Source organism: Ambystoma mexicanum, chromosome 5p (genome assembly GCF_040938575.1).
Source record: "Ambystoma mexicanum isolate Mex_15411 chromosome 5p, UKY_AmexF1_1, whole genome shotgun sequence".
In the NCBI taxonomy this organism is placed as follows: domain Eukaryota; kingdom Metazoa; phylum Chordata; class Amphibia; order Caudata; family Ambystomatidae; genus Ambystoma; species Ambystoma mexicanum.
In genome coordinates, this window is record NC_090930.1 from 28302347 (window position 1) to 28323244 (window position 20898).

A 20898-nucleotide genomic window follows, 5' to 3' on the forward strand; every position below is an offset into this window, starting at 1 on the left:
CAGCCTGGCGGTGGGTTTGATATAGGAAGGTGGAGTCTCTTTCCACCCTCCATGAATGCCTAAATGACAGGAACCTTCCACCATGATACTTTACTGTGAGAGGTGGTGTATGCAGATAGAGCCGCCAGGTGAACCGAGTTAAAGACTAACCCAGAGTCTAATAAGTGGAGCATGTAATGCAGAATGTGAGTTGGAGTACATTCTAGTTGATTTGTAATTTGGTGCCAGTCAAAACAAATAAACCCATCTCCACTTGTCAAAATAACAGTGTCTGGGGTTTGTTTTACGTGCCTCCTTGAGGATATCCATACACCTCTGAGGTAAATTAAGATGTCCAAACTCTATGACCTCTCGAGCCATGCTGCCAAGTTCATTGAGTGAGGTTGAGGGTGTAATGTTGTCCCCCCCGTGCTGGGTCAGCAAGTTGGGCGGGCACGGGAGCTTGATCGGATCACACATCGCCAGTTTGCGCAGATGAGGATACCAGGGTTGTCTCGCCCACATGGGAGCAACTAGGATTACTGTCATGTTTTCCCTGTGAATCTTGTTCACCACTTTGCTCATTATTGGTGCTGGGGGAAAAGCGTAGGCAAATTTCCCTGACCAACTCATCCAAAGGGCGTTCCCCCTTAGAGTCTGGTTGGGGGAACCTGGACGTGAAGTCTGGGAATTGCTTGTTTTCTTTTGTAGCTAACAAGTCTAGTGTGGGTTAGCCCTGCTGGGTGAAGATGTGATCTATGACATTTCTGTTGAGTTGCCAGTTGTGGTCTTCTGGTAGTGGATCTCGGCTTAGCGAGTCCGCTAGGGTGTCGAGTTCCCCTGGAACACATTGGGAAGTCAGGAATATCCCCCGCGAGTCCACAGACCATGAGCTGGGAGATGAAGGTGATGGTGCCCCCCATCCGGAGAGTGACACGTCTGTTGTAACCATCGCTTGCACCGCCAGGTCGTGGAAAGGTTTTCCCCTTCAACAGATTCTCCTTTGTCCTCCAGCGTAGAGCTTGGACTAGTGTTGGCGAAACGACCACTAGATCTTCCCACTGACCGCTTGCCTGAGACCACCGTTTCACCAACCGCTCCTGTATCGGACGCAATGCGCATTTGTGCATGTGTGGGACCAGGTAAATGCAAGATGCCTTCATGCCGAGCAAACACATAGCTTTGTGTATGGTTATCTGGCGACCGGCTTGATACTGAGGTATTTGCAGCAGTAGGTTTTGTATTCTTTGCTTTGACGGAAAGACTAGACCTTCCTCTGTCTTTACGACAGCTCCTAAGAACTGTTCGGTCTTGTTTGGTACAAGGGTTGCCTTTTTCTCATTGATCGAGAAACCCAATTGAAAAACAAATTTGATCGTTCATTGAGTATTTTGCATGCAAATTTGGGGTGTTTCCCCTGTGACCAGCCAGTCGTCCAGGTAAGGGTACACTGGTATTGCTTCCCTGGCAGGTGCACTGCCACCACTGCCAATACCTTGGTGAAAACCCTTGGAGCGGATGCTATGCCGAAGGGTAGCACCTTGAATTGGTAGTGCTGGTTTGCCATCTTGAAACGCAAGAATTGTCTGTGTGCTGGGAACATTGAAATATGAAAATAGGCATCTTTCATATGCAAGTTTGCCATGTAGTCCCCTTGCTTTAGTAGTGGGATTACTTCCTGTTGCATTGTCATGCAGAATTTTTGTGGATGGACATAGGTGTTTGCAGGGCACGGATCTAACACAGGGTGCATTGTTATATCTTTTTTGGGCACAAGGCAGTACGTTTAAAAGATACCCTCCTTTACCTAGTTCGCCGGGACGATTTCAACTGCATCCTTTAACAGCAGCATTTTCACCTCTTCCAGGAGTATGCTCTGTTCTCCCTTTGTGGTGGTTCTTCGTCGCAGAGAATGGTGGGAGGGTCGTTGTAGCACCTCTATGCAATAACCGCCCGCCACTGTTGAAAGCATCCTCTTGTGCCAGGTGATTCCCTCCCATGCGTGGATGAAGTGTGTTATGCATACTCCTACTGGAGTGACACGGGAGGGGACCTGAAGCAGGTGGTCATTGCTTTGGGGGTGTGGATCCACCTCTGGAAGAGGAGGATCTGCCTCCGCCACAAGATTTTCTTTAGAACCCCAGGACAAACCCTGTCCCTTGTTGTATGCAGACCCACTTTGCGAATCTTGGCCCTGAAGCCACGAAATTATAGACTCCCCTTTGCACTGAGGGTTTGGTTTATGAGCTGGCATAGGGATTTTAGAGTATCATACTCTTCTTTTGCAGATTTGAGGACATCCTCTACTGCCGTGCCAAACAGAATATTTGGCTCTATCAGCATGTTGAGAAGAGTCGCTTGTGTTTCCAGCTTAAAGCGCGACTGGCGTGGCGCTTGATAAGAGTGTCCTCACCAATAATTATCCCCGCATTATCAGCTGCATCTAAATATCTAAATTGTTTTTCAGAATGCAGCTTGAAACAGCTTTTCCTTCTGCCACGGTGAGGGAAGAGTTGGGATTTTAATGGTAATGGGGCTGAGGCCATTATTGCGGCTATTTCGTGGCACTTGTTGTATGTTGTATGTATGAAGTGTTGCGTCCCTTTGAGCATTCTCTTCAATCAGTGCTTTAAATGGAGAACAAAAATCAGTGCAGATCTGCTGATATTGACTTTAAAACACATTGGCTACGCCCCTTCTGTGACACTGGTTAGAATTGTGCACGCGCACCAGGCGGAAGTACCTGGGAAGGACCGCTTTGCTGCTTCACTCTCGTCGACCCTGCTGTGAATTTAACCATTATCAATTGATATGCTATGTTTGTGTAATCCCATGCTCTTGTGTAGAGAGACCATGCTAATCTCACTTTAATATAGTAATTAACACAATATTTGTATATTGTTTTACTCAGATCTGCTGATATTCACCTTTAAACACATTGGCTCCACCCCTTCTGTGAGGCCAGCTATAATTGTGAATTCTGCGCGCACTCCATGCAGACGTACCGCTTTGCCGCGCAGTAAGCAGAGAGCGGCGGGTTGCTTCCCTGTACTTGGTGTTTGATTCCGGCAGTAACAGAGACCAGGTTAGTTGTTTGTTCCATCACTAATTTGTACCTTGTTCACTCCCACCCCCAACCTCTGTTACATGCTGACCAACGTGTACAACTTAAAATCTAACATGCCGTTGCATATTGAGTCATTGAAAATAGTTGCAATGCTCAGTCCATCTAACTGTAGGCGGGTCTCTAAGAAAGCGATTGCATTGACACCGGTCTCTCTTCAATCACTTAACTCTGCTACAGCGGATATTCAAAGCTTTAGTTGTGCACCTCTTCCCAGACCACTGGATATTCACAACAACCTGAAAATAACATCAAGCACACAGATTATTGACTTAGTCACGCAAACGGCAGTGGTAGTGGCTTGTGGAATAATGTTCCTTCTTTGGAAATGCAGCATACCGCAAGTCGCTTGCACCAGCCAACTTCAATGAACAACCAGCTGACGAACGCCCCTAGATTCAGTGCCGACTCTATAACAACGATCCGGAATTGAAGTCTATCTTTCCCGTTATACCTACATTGTCAAAAGCATTACAGCAGATTATAACTGATCACACCATAATAGCTACCAGCCAAAACAACATAGCACTAAGCAATGAAAACCAGACACCTGGGAAACAGTCAGCTAACATTCATGATGTTGTCTCACTGCCAGATATATCTTTACATGCTAGTTTCCAAGACTCCGATATTGCTCCAAATCTATCGCAATCCCCAGATTTGTTCAATCATGATCACCTGATATCTCCAATCTGTCTGAATCTTACGTTAAGCCCACTCCACGAAGACCAACCACGCCAACAAAAATAAAACTGTACAATATCGAGCAATATGGTAGAAATGGCTCTAACTGCCATGAACATTGTTAGTCTAACTAAATTATTCGAAATGTTAGATGCTAAAATTACTCAGTCGTCTGACGCAGCAAATAGTGGATTGGATAAATAGCGATCGAAATAAGACATCTAATCAACTCCCATGCAAAGATCAAAGATAAACATCCCGAACATCCTGTTAACTGTATTGAACAGTCTAAACAGGATGTCTTCAAGATTACTGTTTTACCCACCTTTGATAAATGTAATTTGCCCAGACGATATTGAACAAGTTGATTTGTATATAGAGGAGTTTCCCGATTCCCAAACCATCAACTCTGAGTGTAAAAACAAACGAAATCTCCGACATACCGCAGACTTGACATTTTTACTATTAATAAAACGCACACAAAAGAAGTTGCAAAACCAAAACCAAATTAGCCTTCACAACTGACCCACCAGAAAAAGTCAAAACATTTCAAATCATGTCCTTTGAACACAAAAACTAGCTCTAAGGTCCCTGGGTAACAGAAGGCATTAGGTACCGTCAGGTCTCTGGGCAACAGAAGGCATTAGGTGAGACTATAATGGTTTGGTTGGGTTAATTGCATAAAAGATATTTCCTTAATCTAATCATCACTATCCAGCCAACAACCTCTGTCCCAGCTCAAGATGGGCGAGAACCTCCTGGTCAGCAGTGATTGGATAATGACAACTGTGATGCAGTTTGGAACCTAAAGAAAGGTTCTAAACTGCCTTTCATTCAAGATCAGCATGAAAGCGGTCACAGCGAACTAGAGCTCCTGAGAAAAACCGAAGAAACTACATAAAGAAACTTCATTTTTTTCTGAAGATAATTCTATGAAGTGACTGATACAACTTTACAGATAAGTGACAGAGAAAACGTATTGTAAACAATTGTTAAGTTAAAAAGGAACTCCAAGTACAGATTAATCTGAATAAGTATCCGTTTTTTTGAATTTAGAAAGAAGTTGCAGTTTGCTGTTACGTTTCAAGTTCAGTGTTGGAAGGTTTTTACTTGTTCATAGACTTGGATATTTAACGTGCGCGCGAACAGTAAAAGTGTTTATCCAACGTTGTGCCGGCTCACACGTGTTGTTGTTTAGCATTGCAATGCTTGAATAGAACCACTGCTGCTGCGCGCTTAACTTATGCATATTAGAAAACTGGAACGTTAGTGTATGCGTGTTCGTGTCCTTTTGTAAACACTAAAGGAAAGTACCTAAAGGCGTCCTGCGACGTGTCCAGGAAGCACTAACGGTCGTAGCGTAGTTTGTATTTAGTTATGAGGAAAGATTAGTTTAGGGTGAAGACGTGCAGCTGAATTAATCGCGTGTGCGCACGAAAAGATGCTTTAGGGAGAAGACGTGCAGCTGAATCGATCGCGTCGTGTATGCGTGTAATCTTAAATTCAAGTAAGTCGCGTTCTGTCAGCTGAAATTCCAGAAGTATCTATTGCGTGAGCACGAACATTTAACTCAAGAAAGTTGCGCTCCATCAGAAGAAATAAAAGTAAACAGCACCTGACAATCACAAGAAACATTATATTGTGGCAATTCAGTTAAAGAATAAATAGTAAGCAGTTCCTTATCAGTAGTCATTAAATTAGCACAACTCTGGAAACAGTGTTTACATGCAGAAAGTGAGCATTTTAATTTCACAAGAAGAAACTAGTTTCAGAGAAGACCCGAGAGAACTATAATAAAAGATTGTAATATAAGAAGATAAATCCTTCAAGAGTCTCTTAGTAAATAAACAGAGACTTTCAGGTAATTAAGGAGTTTTGGGAAGAATAATTGTATATCCTATAATTGGAAAAAAGTAGTGAAGTTTAACCCAGAGTTTATTGTTATATCATTGCAGGTATCCTGAGTTCCGAGGTGTTTAGCAGTTAAGGACTCCAGTGTTTTCCTGACCATTTATTATTATCTCCAATTTCTCTCTTTCCCCCATTCAGGTCAATCCAATAATTGTTAATCAGATTGTTGGTTATACTGGTTTGAGGGATTGGGTGGGCTATTCATCTGCTCCTGCAGGAGACATCGCTGGGACCTGATAGTTTGTTCGATCTATCATCTCTGCTCAAAAACACACAGCAAATATCTCTTTGGCAATCACTAAGAAATATAAACACCTTCTTAAAGATTTTTTTTTTTTTAAACACAGATTCACAGAGATTGAATGCCTCTACATTATCCACTACTTGACGACTTGATATCAGTGCTAGCTGAACACTCAGCTACAAAGGAGCTGCTTCTACCCAGAAATAAGGAAACTAGGCAAAAGAATAAACTGCCCAAAAACACACCTCCCTTACCAACAGACATTAGGTCTTTAGAACAGCGCTGCACTGAAATAAGAAAGGCAGTAGATGTTTATCCGTCAGGACAAGTCCATCAAAAAACTGACTCCAGTTGTAAAACCTGACATAATATCACTTGCTCCTGAACTAACTATAGCTCGTTGTGACTGCGATAAAAACCATGATAGGCTGCGAATACAAGGCTACTGTCCCAATTTGCATCCACCAACAGCAATGGGAAATAACATGAAAGAATTCTCAATATTGAGCAATAAATCTCCCACTGTCAATATCGATCGCGGGAGCCAGGTGACTACACAAGTCAACAAGCATAAGATGAATCGTCTACACCATTCTTTTATAATGAAATGTCTTCATCCGTATGGATCTTATGATCCAAGTAGATCCAGAATTATGAACATCTTTTGAGACATACCCCTACTAGAAGACCTTACATCTTTAGACCTAGATCAAGTTGATTTATCCATTTTAAGGTTATGGATTCCGTCGGGAGTAGTATTAAACACTCTGGAAAGCAAAAATGGAGCTGTTTACACTTGGCTTTATCATTGTCCAAGATTAGTTCAAGAATGACGGTAAACCAGAATGTCCACTCATGCCACCGGTTACTTGTCTTAAATGCGTTAAAAAACGGAGAGCAGTAAATAAATCTTCAGCCAACTGCCAGAACATAATCAGATAACGCCCACCATACAAAAATTAGTTTAGCCACTTGGAACCCCCGTGGCCACACCCATGTACAAATCTCCAATTATAATCAAATAGGTAGATTCAATATTCTAACATTCCAAGAAACCAAAGGCCTCACAGAAAGGGCGTCCCAGGTCAGGCCTGTTGGTAGCCGTCAAAACCAGTGCAGGTCTAACTATTCAGTCATGGGTGGCCCCAAACATCTATATGCAGCTAGTAAAAATGATAGGACATGACCATGTGATAGCCCTGATAAACGTTTACAGAAATCCAGCTGGTATTAATGACCAACTTTTTTGTAAAGACTTATACCATCTATTAGACATCATTATGTGTGACTCTAGTATAACGAACAACATAATCACTGGTGACCTCAATTTGAGATGTCTACAGGTAAATTGTCACCCCAGCCACCATGCAACAACTAAATAGCTGAACTTGATGAAGGAAAAACAACTTGATATGGCTAATGGATCTCTACCAGGAGATCTCCCTTCTCAAAAGACGTGGTCTAGAGGAACCACATCATCATTAACTACACCTTTATAGACAAAGATGTGTATGCCAATGCTGAATCGTTTACGATAATCAAACAAGATCATAGTGATCATCACATGCTGGCCTTACAGTGGAATTGGGCTGCTCAACGACCTAAAAGTAGCAAATCAATGGCTCAAAACCATGCCATTATTTAACAATACTAAAAACTGATTCAGCTGGAATGATAACAATCTGACATATTTGAATGACTTGATCTTGCAGAATGAACTCACTAATCTTAATCCTTATACAGCATCTCTCATTATTCCACCTACATCTGGAGAATTAGCTTCACATAAAAACACACATTTTGTACCCTGAGATTAAACAGAAAAAACGCCTTTCGTAGATTCAAGAGATTGATAAAACTCCCAATTACAGAAAGAATGACGGCCCTAAAAAAAAGCAAACTGTAAGTACAGAAACTGGCTACGCAGTAGACAGGCTTTAATGTTTCAACATGACGGAGAGATCATGTTTCAAACCATGTTAGGCAAAAACTCTGCCCAAATCTGAACCCTTCGAAATTCGGCTAGTCATGGCACACAATCGATTATACAAATCAACGGGGTACAATGAAACTGTGTGGTTGTTCTTAACACATGGTTTGTACAGGGGAGAGGTGTGAAAGCTAGGTAGGCCATCTGTAAGTGGTGGACATGTGTACATAGCCCCCTAATGTGACCCCTATGTATATGAAGAGAGATCTGGTGTATCTATTAATTCATGCCATAAGGAGGCTATAGATACATACACTTGTAAAAATAAGAAAGTGTGTCTGCATCAAAGGCAATTTGGGCATGAATCAGTCAGGGAGAATCCCCAACATGGCCCTTCTGTCTTGGAGGAAATTGTTCATCCAATCCTTTTTCCAAAGAATCCAATCTATGGATTCACCTGTTCTCCATGTTCAATAATTTATTCTGTATGTTTAGGCCCACTTGTATTTTCTCCAAAACCCACCACAGCATATCGTCGGTTGTTGGTTATGAAATGTGTTACCAAGGGCGCTGTTGTATTTTTACTTCAGATTCTGGACCGATGTTCCGAGATTCGAGTTCCGACATTGCGCATCGTTTGGCCCACATAGAGAGGGCCACATGGGCACTCGATGCAGTAAACCACTTGGCTGCTCTTGCAGTTCGACTGATGTTTAAGAACCCGTTGTTTTTCACCAATTCCAAATATTTAAATTTTCTTTGTGAATTTACACACACAACATGAACCACATGGGTTGTGTGACCTGTGACTTTCCGAAGGTTCCAAAGTCCCGTTCGGGGTGGATCACGAGTGAAGGAAGAATGAACCAGATGCTACATGATATTCCTAGCTCTCTTGAAGGCCAACCTTGGTATCGGTTCATCTGGAAGGTGTAGCCCGACTATAGGCCAGTGTTTTCGAATCGCTTTCTTCAGGTTGAAAGAATTGGGGTCATGAGTGATCACGCAGGTCACCCCATCTTCTTTGGGCTGGGTAGTACTTGCCTGTGGTGTCAAAAGTAGCTCTCAGTTAGAAAAAACCTAGCTCTTGCTTGCAGTGGTCACCAGCCTCTTTGGATAACCGTAGTCTTGTTCCCAATGCGGTCGCATTTTCATAGAAGTCTTCCAGGGAGGAACAATTCCTCCGAACCTTCAAGAATTGACCATATGGAAGATTGTTTGATATGCTGTGGATGGTCGCTTAGATAGTGCAAGAGTGATTAGTTGTTTTCCTAAACAGATTACAGATAAGTTTATCTTCTTGACACAAGATTTGCAGGTGCAGGAAATGTATATGGGTATTGCTGTATTCCAACGTAAACTGGATTTTGTTATTGCATGTATTGAGCCACTCCCAAAACATTTTGAGAGAAGTCTCATCCCCTGCCCAAATGAAAATAATGTCATCAATGTATCGATGCCATTTAAGGATTTTGGAGCTCCACTGGTTAATTTGGCTGTATATGAACTGCTCTTCAAAAGATGCCATAAAGAGGATTGCTAAACTTGGGGCGAACGTGGCACCCATTGCCGTCCCCCTTATTTGCAAGTAAAACTGATTGTCGAATGTAAAGACATTATTACAAAGAGCCAAGCTAGCTAGTTCGATAATAAATTCCGAGGGGACCAGTGGCTGAGCATTCTCACGAGTCAAGTGTTCGTATACGCAGTCTATTGCTGCTTCTTGTAGAATGGATGTATATAACGTTTTAATGTCCATGGTTACTAGGAAGAAATCAATGAAGCAGCCAATGGATTCCAGGATAGACCCGCATCCAGAGATGGGTCTCCCTGGTGGATCCTGCAAGTTTTTATGAATTTTAGGAAGAGCGTATAGACATGGGGTACGATCTTGTGATGTCATAAGGAAAGCAGGTTCCTTTTCAGTGATCCAATTTCTCTCTAAAGCAAAGGTGACCATCTCTGAGATCTCTAATTTGATTTATTTGGTCGAGTCTTATTTGAGAATGCGGTAGCTAGCACCGTCATTAAGTAAAGACATGACCCTATGTATATATTGGTCATTCGTCATTATAACAATGCCGCCCCCTTATCTGCCGGTTTGATTACCAAGTCCCGGTTGTCAGATAAGTCCTTCAGAGCTTTTCTTTCGCCCGTGGTCAAATTCTGATGTATTTTCTTTCTTTTTCTCTCATCTGTTTGATGTCTTTAAGGACACATCTCTCAAAGGTAAGTAAGTCATCAGGGATCGGATTATCTGATGGTGTCAAGGACGGCTGTGGGTGTAGGCCTGTGTCTAGGTCCTCATCTTGTTCATTTTGGTCCATAAAAATATGTGGAGTCGTAAGCCCCGAAAGAAGCGTCGTATCTCAGTTTCCGTTCCATACCAATCTGTGTCGGTTGTTGGCACAAAGGAGAGACCTTTGACCAGAATCGAAATTTGGCATGGTGTTAGGTCAAACTTAGCCAGATTAAAAATTGGCAGCTGATTTGTATCTGATATTACATCTAGCGCCTGCACTGTCTCGGTCGCCTGCATTGTCCCTGATACGGGATGTTCCAAAACGGGGGCCCCCTTCCTCCTCCTTGGCCTCCTCTGCCTAAAAAAGGGAATGCCGGAGGTGGAGGACCTTGGAATTGTGGTTGTCCAAACTGGTAAAATTGATACAGTTGGAAATTATAGTTAGAGCTGTTCCCTGATGAACCTGAGCTACTGGATCCTGAGAAGTTTACCCTCCTCTGTCTGCCACATGTCGTAGAGTGTGATGCGCAGTCCTGTTTCTTCAGAGAGTCGATATACCCTTCAGCTGTATATGGATACATGACTTCAGTTTTGAAGTCTAATATCTTTATTAAGCTTGTTTGTCTTTTTGGTGAGTGTATTAGCTTTAAATACTTCAAATTGTGTGTTTATGTCATTGAGTTTTTCTTGTATTTTAGTAAGTAAAGTATTTGTTTTAAATTTAGATTCTTCTGCCTCCAGCATTTTTTGAAATTCTGTGCTGATACGTTGAGCAGTAGTGATCGTTAAGACCATAAGGTCTCTGCTACACTTTGTTGCAATGAAACTGAAATTGGTGGTATACTCTATCTTCTTACAAGAGACGTGGTGCGTTACGCACTACCAGGCCACTTGGTATAATGCTAGCTTTGAGATATTCTCGGAGAAAATGACCATGGAGCTCATTGCAAAATTTCTTCTTCTTGAGTTTTATTAAGTCATCGGCAGTATTGGATGAAATGGTTGGTTGACTAGGATCTGCAGGGTCAAGAAAAGATGGACCACGGGTCAGCTCTATAGTTTCCTCCTCTGAATAGCTTAGAGTTGCACTTTCAGCCATTTCTATCTTTCTTTTACAAACGGGGTAATGATCGGGTATAGACAATGGAATCCATGTGAGATCACATATAAGGGGAGGACATTGTCAGTAGAGGGGAAGAAAGAAGAAAAGAATTCCTTTCCTGTGAGCCTTAATTTGGCTAGAACTATTAAATCAATAAGCCCTTTATAGTAGGGGGTTCCCAAACCGAACAACCGTGGTTGGAAAAAACTGAATTCACAAAAAGAGGCCACTCTATAATTGCGTTGGTCTGACCATAGGGAAAAGTAACTGTCTGGGGCATGTATATATTGTATCCAAACAAGAAAAGGTGCTGTTACGCAGATGTTTGGTTACTAGGTAAAATTATTCAAACAAAGTTTCGTTACCCAACCTGTATTCAGAGAAATCTGTACATTCACTCACGAGAAAAAAAGAGAAAGAAAACACCATATCAGCCTCCAATGTGAAAAAATATAACATTTTTTTGGAGCAACAAATAATGTTGGAATATTCAATATAATAATCAATGAAGAAAAAACAACATGTGAGGCCCAACTCATAAGGGCACAAATATATATATAAAGATGTATACAATTCGCACAGAAATTTCTTTGAAGAAATGAGTGAAAAGTAATTAATTGAAAAAGATCATAATTACATAAAATACTGAAACATAGTTAGCATCAGACACAGGGAAATAACCGGCTCTAATTATCCGTTATATGTAAAGAACACACATAGCCTGTGATATATGCACACTAAGGCTATTAACCTCCTATTTAATAAGAGAGCTGTCTTAAACCCAGTCACTGTTGTTGGTTAAAAAAAAAAGCTGGTTTTAGGATTAAGAAAGGAAGCAGATCCTTATTAGTGTTGAATATCCATGTTGAATAACATCTATAAGGAGGTCATCAAAACATGCACTATACCCCTGACACGGAAATGTTCGGTCATTGTACCAATTTACAAGAAGGGAGATTGTTCCCTTCCCACCAACTACAGGCCAATAGCCTTGCTAGACGCGCCGGGCAAGATCTTCGTGCGCCTATTGCTCTGCAAATTTAATGACTGGACTGCATCACACCAACAAAGCGATTCTAATCAAATAGGCTTTGTTGCTGGGTTGGGGACGGTCATAAACTTGACAACACTTAAAGCTATTAAAACTCAGGCTGTGGCAACTAAACAACCAATCTACTTCGCATTTGTCGATTTCCATACAGCCTTTGACTAAGTATCAAGGAGTCTCCTCATGAACAAATTACGCAAAGCAGCTTGTCCTTCTACTTTGAATGCAGAGCACCAATTATTTCTATCAAACACCTTGGTACAAATTAAACTGACTAATCAGCCCCTATCCAGACAACTAGAGGCCTAAAGCAAAGCTGTATACTTGCTTTAGCCATCTTTAATTACTTTATTCACCATATCAAACATGTGTTTGCTAACGTCATTGCTGACGCTCCAAAACTTGGCTCCAAAGCTGTTTCTGCATTACTTTATGCAGATGACTTAGTCTTAATCTCCAAGACTCCTATAGGCCTAAAGAAACTAATAGAAGCTCTAGCACAGTACATAACCACAATCAATTTACAAAAAACCAAGATTCGGTCATGCGCGAGTAGGCGACCTCTGTGGAGCAAACCAAGATGGTCTCTGCACAACACCAATATAGAATTAGTCCCCTAGTACACCTATTTGGGCATGATTATAGACAGTCAACCGCATAATAATTCGCACATGTCAATGCTTGAAACTAAACTTGTTACATCTATAACACAAACCAAAATCATCTTAGCCAAATATGGCAAATTTTCCTTAAAACCGCCCATCACCTACTATATGCAAGAAACCTCTCTAGTCCTTATGTACGGTTTAGAAACGCAAGAAATAATATCAGATTGTCTTTAACAAGATGGGGGGTAAATACTGGAGGCAAATACTGAAATTGCCACGGTGCATACCGGTGCCATGGGTTGGATCAAGATGGGATCCATTTTGTTGCATGATTTGTCCAAATAGCATCACTGTGCACTGCTCAGGAAGGGTCTCTGAGCCACGCACTCTAGCACACTGCTCAAAACACCATCTGAATATATGCTTGGCTCAGATGATACATTTGCTAATAAATGTAGAAGAGCAGCCTTTGACATTTTAGGGGGGGCTGATATCGCAATTGAGGTCCTCATCCCAGGCCCCAACAGAGCAAAAACAAACTTTACTTGGCGGACTGGATAGAGACGAGGAGAATATGCACTCGATAAGGATTTCAAAGAGAATCCATTTGAAGAAAAGAAATTACGCACAGTTGAACCATACTTGTTGAAATATCCCTCGCCTCTGCTCAGATCATCAACCTTGCATTTAAGGTTTAATCTGTGGCCCACCAGAGATATCATTGGCTAGACATTCACTGATTGACAAAGAAAGTAATTACTGTCGGTTTTGCCTACTCAAAGAACAGCATGAGACTTTACAACATTTCATCACACAATGTCCAGCGGTGGACTCACTTAGAATTAATCACTTTTTGAAATATCTTGAGTATTTCAAAAATAATTATCCTGAAACTGTATGGCACATAATTCTATGTACTTCAAGTCTCTCGCTCAGAATAGCCACAATTAACTTTTTAACTGTCTTACTAACAGAAACTTAGCACCACTATAAAACATGATCATAGGTGTTCACTTCAATAAATCAGTTCCATGAACATAATAGCAATGTCATTTGATTAAGATTCATTGACTATATGATGAGATCTGTCAACTAATGTACAACAACTGAATAGCTGCAAATGTAATCTCTCATGAACTTTATCTTATGAATTCTTTTTAATTACTTTAATGAGATCAGTGAAACATTTGCAGAACCACTTACATTTTCAATATTGATTTCGATCATTGTTAATTACTGTGATGCTTCCGACTTCATTTGTTAACATATTAGTATTCCTTATAATGCTGTTCAGTTTTGTCTTAAATGTACATTTTGAATGCATCTTTTATCAGAAAGTAACTTGTTTTATCTAAAATGTACTAAGTAGCTGAAGTGAATTTTTAGATTTTTGTTCCATTAGCATTTTGTATGATGATTTATTTGTATAAAAAATATAATTGTAAAGTTGATTTTCTTCACCTATAACAAACAAAAAGAAAAAGTCCACAGCACTCCCTTACCCCGCACAAATCTGTATCTGTATCATGACACAGAGCTTGGGGAATGCTCACCTCTCGGTGTCCATTGAGGCTTTGCCTGTGAGCTTCATCTCATGCAAAGCCTGCATGCGGCATTTCACCAGCTCGGTCGGGCACAGGACCACAGAGGAGAAGATGGAGGAGATGGAGCCCGCGGTGGCTTTTTGCAAGTCACTGAAAAGGAAGAGGGCACATTTCAATGACCATAAGCAAGCATACCTGGACCTTAGCATTCATCAGCAAGTGCATAGAAGCATGGGAGGGACGGATGACTATGGAGTGCTCCCAATCATGCGCTCCTAAATGGTCAACGATACATAAAGTAGAGTAATTAGAGAAGAAAAGGATAGCAGTGCAGGTTATACGTCTGGAAATGATGTACTTACAATCTCCTAAAACACAACTGCTTCTGTGCTCAGTACTTTCAGCCTATCGTGTATATATCCATTTAAATGAAGTCAGTAAAAATCCCGAGATCCTGCCAACTCATCTAAAAATGTGTGAGGCCCCTCAAGCTCAACTGAAGAAGCAGGACCGTCCTCGAACCCCAATGGGGTAGGTAACAGATGTCAGGGCTATTATCTATTCACATCGAAATCTTGAGGCTGTCCGAGTCTGTATGAATGTATAGGATTTATGGTTACAAAGACCTTAATGTTTGGGTGAGTTTTGTGAAAATTTAAAAGGAGCACCAAGCCCAGTGTACATTATGTAGTTGATGGCCACCCTTTCATCAGAAATATGTGACCAAACATTTGGTAATTATTTGCTTTTATACAAAGCAGCAAGGAACTTTTATTGGCACTGTTTGTACCCTTACCCTTTTCTCATAGGGATATTTTGAAAAAGATTACTTTAAGAGTAACAGATTGTCCAACTTGGAATGATAATATCAAGAAGGTGGCAATTCTAGGTTTTGAAAATATGCTTTGCCCAGTAAGACAAATGTAATAATAGGACTACAAACCATTAGAACTGAAGATTGTACACTTTTAATGAGGCGCTGATAATGTTAGGACAATTAAATGTGCTTTTTTGGAGAGCTTCTTTTGCCATGATTACATACCATTTTGTCTCTCAAAATGTTCCTTCTTGGAAAGGTCGCACTCAGATTAATGATTGGTTTCTTCTTGAAGCACAGAGAAATAGTTAATTTCGGGTGCTGGCCCTTGATTGGTTGGTAGCGCTGCTGAACGCGTACATTGGTTACAGTTTGCAAAAGAACACATTAATAAAGAAAATATAAAATAACAATGTGATTGTAGACGCTGGAGGCTGGTTCCATACGAGGTCTTGTAACCACAAAGGAGAGTTAAAAGGCAGTTCCCTCCCGTTAATGCCCATTAATGGCAACACTTAGAAAACAGAAGGCTAAGTAATTATAAAGTTATTCCTATGGCCGAGTCCCTAGCCAGCCATTTAGATGACCTTATCTGTAAATGATCTTGTGCCAAATGGATGTGGGTCCTAGATGGTGCAGCTGGGCCGACTGCAAAGGGTATCGAGATCCTGTCCCTATTCTCTCTAAAACACTTTCCTGGTGTCGAATAAGTGCACACAGAAAGGAGGTCGGTATGTTGCGTTTTAATTTGTCGCCCCCATGGTGCGTGTCTTATTAAAACAAAACAACTATTTCTATGGATTGAAGTCTGGGTTATCAACCAGAACTATTAAACAGTTAGTTTCTATATTGATCATTATTCATAGTAATAGTTGTTAGGATGTCCTGAGTTTTTGAAATGAAGTGAGGCCAGTGTTGTGCAGAGGGCCTGGGAGGGGACAGGAGAGGTAGATACTGCAGCAGGGTTGGCCAGCTCCTTGCAGATTGTAAAGAGTTCGGCCGAATTGTTAGATGCCGCAGAGATGCAAGCTTGGATGAGGGCTCTCTTCTTGGAGAGAACAGAGAACCGGTATTGCCTTTGGAGCAGGCGACAGGCCAGTTTGTCAGAGGATGAACATGAAGCCCGCCATTTCCTCTCTGCCACCCTGCACTTGCGTTTAAGGGTGACGAGATCCGAGTCATACCAGGAGTTGCATTTGGCTTTGGGCTTCATGCGGATTCTCATGACAGGGGCAAGGATATCAAGAGTATCAGATATAGCAGAGTGGAGAGGGCTGTGGCAGGTTGGGAGTCAGCTGAAGGGAGAGGAGGGGGGCGAGAAGGTGGCAGTGAAAGCCTCAACTGAAGGTAGGTGGCAGTGAAGATTGTGGCTTTGCCTGTGGGGTAGGGAGGGTGAGGTGGGAGGATAGGAGAAAGTGATCACTCCAAGAGAGGAGTGGAGAGAGGGACAGAGACTGGAAGGTCAGAGGAAATCAGAGCATCAAGAGTGTGCCCTGCAGAATGAGTCATCCCAGACGGGAGGATAGAAATTGAGAGAGTCGCAGACTTCGCGAAAGAGTCCAGAGGGGGGACAGGACGCATCCAGGTGGATGTTGAAGTCTCCAAGAAGGAGGAGTTGAGTGGTTGAGGACAGGAGTGAGGAGGAGAGGTCCGCCCACTCGGAGAGGAAGGAGGAGATTTGACCAGGTGGCCGATAGATAGTAGCCACAGTAAGGGAATGGCTAGGAGAGAGAGAGAGTCAGCAGACAAGACATTCAAAAGAGGAGTAGATCTGCGTGGGAGTAACAGTGGCAGGAATCCACTCAGGGAAGATAAGGGCCACACCGCCCCCCCCCCGGAGAGGATCTTGTAACCGTCAGGTAAGAGTGTGTCAAAGCTGGTGACAGAGCTGGCCGTGAACCATGTCTCAGTGAGATCGAGCACATCAAGGTCCAGTTCCTCAAGGCGGCGGCAGATATCAGAGGAATGTTTGACAGCAGAGCGAGAATTAAGTGTGGCAATGTGGAGAAGGTTGCCATTTTTGAAGGACTTCCGGGGAGGGGTACTGGTCAGGAGGTACGCCCTGCGGAGGTGAAGAGGGAGAGAGAGAGGGGGGGCAGGGAGGGAGGGTGAAGGCATGGTAGCCGAGGATAGAGGAGGGGGGACAGCAGGAGAGGAAAGGAAGTTGATGAGGCGCGGGAAACGTCTATCAAAGAGGTGAAGGTTGGCCTGAGGGCCTTGGACCAAGACGGTTCCATTAGCATAGACATTAATGATGGCCTTAGAGGAGTGGAAGGAGGCCTAGAGGACATCCCAACGGGTGCCACCATTAATGGGAGAAGAGGAGAAAGGAGAGAGCACAGGGATCATATGAAGGGTCCATAGGTCAGGTGAAGGCACGAAAAAGGGGAGGTCAGTGAGAGTTTCCTTGGGGGAGGCACTAGTGTAGGTGTCGGCGATAGGGAAGCCTGGGCTGGAGACCAGGATCTCCTTTTTAAACTTTTTTTTTTTACCAGATTTAGTGAGGAGAGCAGGATAGTCAATGGAGAAGCAAATGGAGAAGCAGTTAGAAAAGATAGGTGAGATAGAGAGCACCATGGAATAGAAGGGAGTGGGGTGGGAAGACAGGGCAAGGGCAGCGGACAGGACGAGAGCGACAGGCCCTAGTTTACCACAGTTCGGAAACACAAGTGAACACAGTGGAGAGGCCACCTAAGTGTGAAAAACCTGCGAGGGGAGAAAACCCTAGTTTACAATGATTATCAACAATGAGGTATAGACACCCGGCGAGGAGGTGAACGGTACGGGTGGGGGGAGCAGGGGAAGCAGGAGGAGCTCACAGGAAGGAGCAGTGGAAAGGTCGTTCTTGAAACTATTTAAACCACACCTGACTTGGATTACACGCTTTGCGTTACTTTGCAATCTTGCAACGTGACGTTCACAGTGTCCAGCTATACCCACGAACCTCGGAGGAACAGCACCTGTAAAGAGACAAAAGGAACATTGTTAGCAGCAGCTTCTTACCTGCAATTTTCATCGTTAGCTGCCCACAGCTCCTGCGAACAGCTTCCTAGGATCAGCACGTCTCCCGGACCGACAGATCTGAAAAAAGGAAAGAAACAAGGTATTAGAGACATTACAACATTACGAACGGTGCCGAAAGGCTTACCTAGCAGGTCGCCCCTCGACCAGCATCGCTTCGGAATTCCACACCCTGGGTGAACACTGCGACCTATGGGAAAAGAAAAGAAAACAGGTTAGCAAAGGCAAGGCATCACTGTGCTGCGCATAGCGCTTACTTACCGCATCATAGCGCTCATTACATGCCATAATTTACCGGCGAAATCCAATTTAGCCAAGGCACTACACTGGACTTCTGCACATCTAAGGAAGAGACAGACATTATTAAACCAAGAAAGGCATGCTGGAATAACAGCACTATACAACAGCAATAAGACCTACCTGAAAGACTTCAAACGGGCCGGCATCAGTGAAGTAACTAGATCGCATCCGCCCACAAAGGACATCGTGCCCCTGCCAAGAAGGCATGACGTAGAGCACACCTGAATTAACAACAAGGTGAGAAGAGGTCCAGAGGGGCTGCGGGCATACAGGGTGGTGGGAAGCCAATTACCCCAGATGGCCAGTCTTGAACATAGTCATCCTGTATTACAGGCAGAACCTCCCCCACTGGCCACATCTGGGAACCGCAGAGAAGGATACCAGTGTCCATACGGCTGGGTGGCGTCCCCGTGGATACCAGGTGCACTTAACAGTGAGGTTGTGAGCCCTGAGGGGAAGAACATGAGACTGTTGCACTGTGGGAAATTACAGTCCATGTTCTCAATGCCTCTGAAGGAAAAGGTGCACGTTGTGAAATGAGAAACGTGAAAGTCTATTGCATTGTGGGAACTGAAGTCCACATTCCCAGTACCTCTGAAGGAGAGGGTACCAGACCAGAAGCAAGGACAGGTGCAGATTTGAAATCCGCTGCTAGTAAACAAGCCTTCTCGGCCTACACCCCAAGACTATGGAACATACTACCAGTCAGTATCAAACGCGCCCCTGCGCTCCCATAACTTAGAAAAGAACTCCAGACCCACCTCTTCAAGGTGTCTTTCCTCCTCAGCACCTAGGCCATCACGTCGCCCCCTGAACCACCTGACTTGCTAGACGCCAGCCACCCCTCTCCTCCCAGATACATCTGTGCCCTCTATATCCTACACCGCTGTATGTCTGTTCTGTTACCTCTGAAAAGTGCTCCATTATGCATCTGTACTGTTGTACACCCATGTAATTTTTAGCACAAAAAAACGGGTTAAGGAGTACGTTTTTTCACACAAGGTCGCATTCTCATCCGTACTGATATCAGAAAACACACAGGCTGTCCCTCGCAGGAAGCCCACCCTGACCTTGTCCGGGCAAGCTCTCCCTAGGCGGCCGGTGGTGCGCTATCTAATAGGGACAGCGGGAGAAAACTGTCCCTCATCAACAATTATTCACACTCAATGAATCATATTGAATTAAGAATCCAGAGGAACGAGTGTTAAGTCGAGACAGATCGGGGTGGGTGCCCTGATTCTATTAGATCTGGCAGTGGCTTTGACACCGTTGACCACCCAATCTTGCTTGACCGCCTGGTCCAAGTCGGAATTTCGGGCCAGGTTCATACCTGGTTCACCTCATTCCTGGCTGAGGGAACTCAGACACTCACTTCCCCCATTTCTCTCCTCTATGTTTTCACTCCTCTGTGGTGTCCCCCAAAGCTCTGCCTTGTCCCCTATTCTCTTCAACACTTACATCTGTCCTCTTGTGGGTCTCATCTGCTCCTTCAGCGTCAGGTGCTACTCGTATGCCGACGACACTCCGATCCTGATCTGTTTAGATCTTGATCAGGCTGAGATGTCGTTGTGCCTACGGGGGTGGCTGGCGTCCGTGGGAAACTGGATGAACTGCAACTGGCTGAATTTGAACGGGGATAAGACGAGGTGCTGGGGTCTCCTCCCGATGCCTCACTTTGGGTGTCTTCTTTTTGGCCTTCTTTGGGTCCCCTTCCTGTTCCGGCCGACAAGGTGAGGAATTTGGGGGTAACAGCCTCGGCTTCACTTTCTATGGAGTCAAAGGTTGCCGCTGTCTGTAAAGCAGGGCATTCTCATCTTCGAATTCGGAGGAAGGTCCTTACTTTGATACTCCCTCATTTACATTCTCCGATAGTGGCAGCCCTTTTGCTCAGTCGCCTAGACTACTGTAATTCTCTGTCTATCACAACCAAAGGGACTTATACAGCGGCTTCAGCGTCTGCAGAACATGGCTGCTCGGGTCGCCACTGGCTCCCCTTATGGTGCCCATTTATCCCTTGTGCTACGTGCCTTGCAGTGGTTGCCGGTTGCCCAGCGCATGCTCCTTAAAGCCCTTTGCCTGGTGCACCATGCCCTGCATGCCCAAGGTGCTGAATATCTCTGTGATAAGTTCTCCCGCTACCATCCTTCGCGGCCCCCGCATTCTGCTACAGCTGACTTACTTGTTCCTCTGTTTCGACGCTACCGTATTGGTGGGTGTGCTTTTTCTGATGCCGCAGCTTGGCTTTGTAATAGCCTTTTGCTGTTTTTGAGAAACTTGGTAAATCATCTTACCTTTGGAAAGGCACTGAAAAAGCATCTGTTTTAGGATTATGACTGTAGGCAGT

General features: G+C 43.5%; 1 protein-coding gene across 1 annotated transcript in view; it reads right to left on the reverse strand.

Annotated features, from left to right (window-relative positions):
* Positions 1 to 20898, reverse strand: part of LOC138480686 (mitochondrial ornithine transporter 1-like) — a 626425-nt gene that overhangs the window by 222272 nt on the left and 383255 nt on the right. The window contains exon 4 of the mRNA XM_069612363.1: positions 14426 to 14566. Within this exon, the coding sequence (XP_069468464.1) occupies positions 14426 to 14566 (141 nt within the window). The remainder of the gene's footprint in view (positions 1 to 14425; positions 14567 to 20898) is intronic.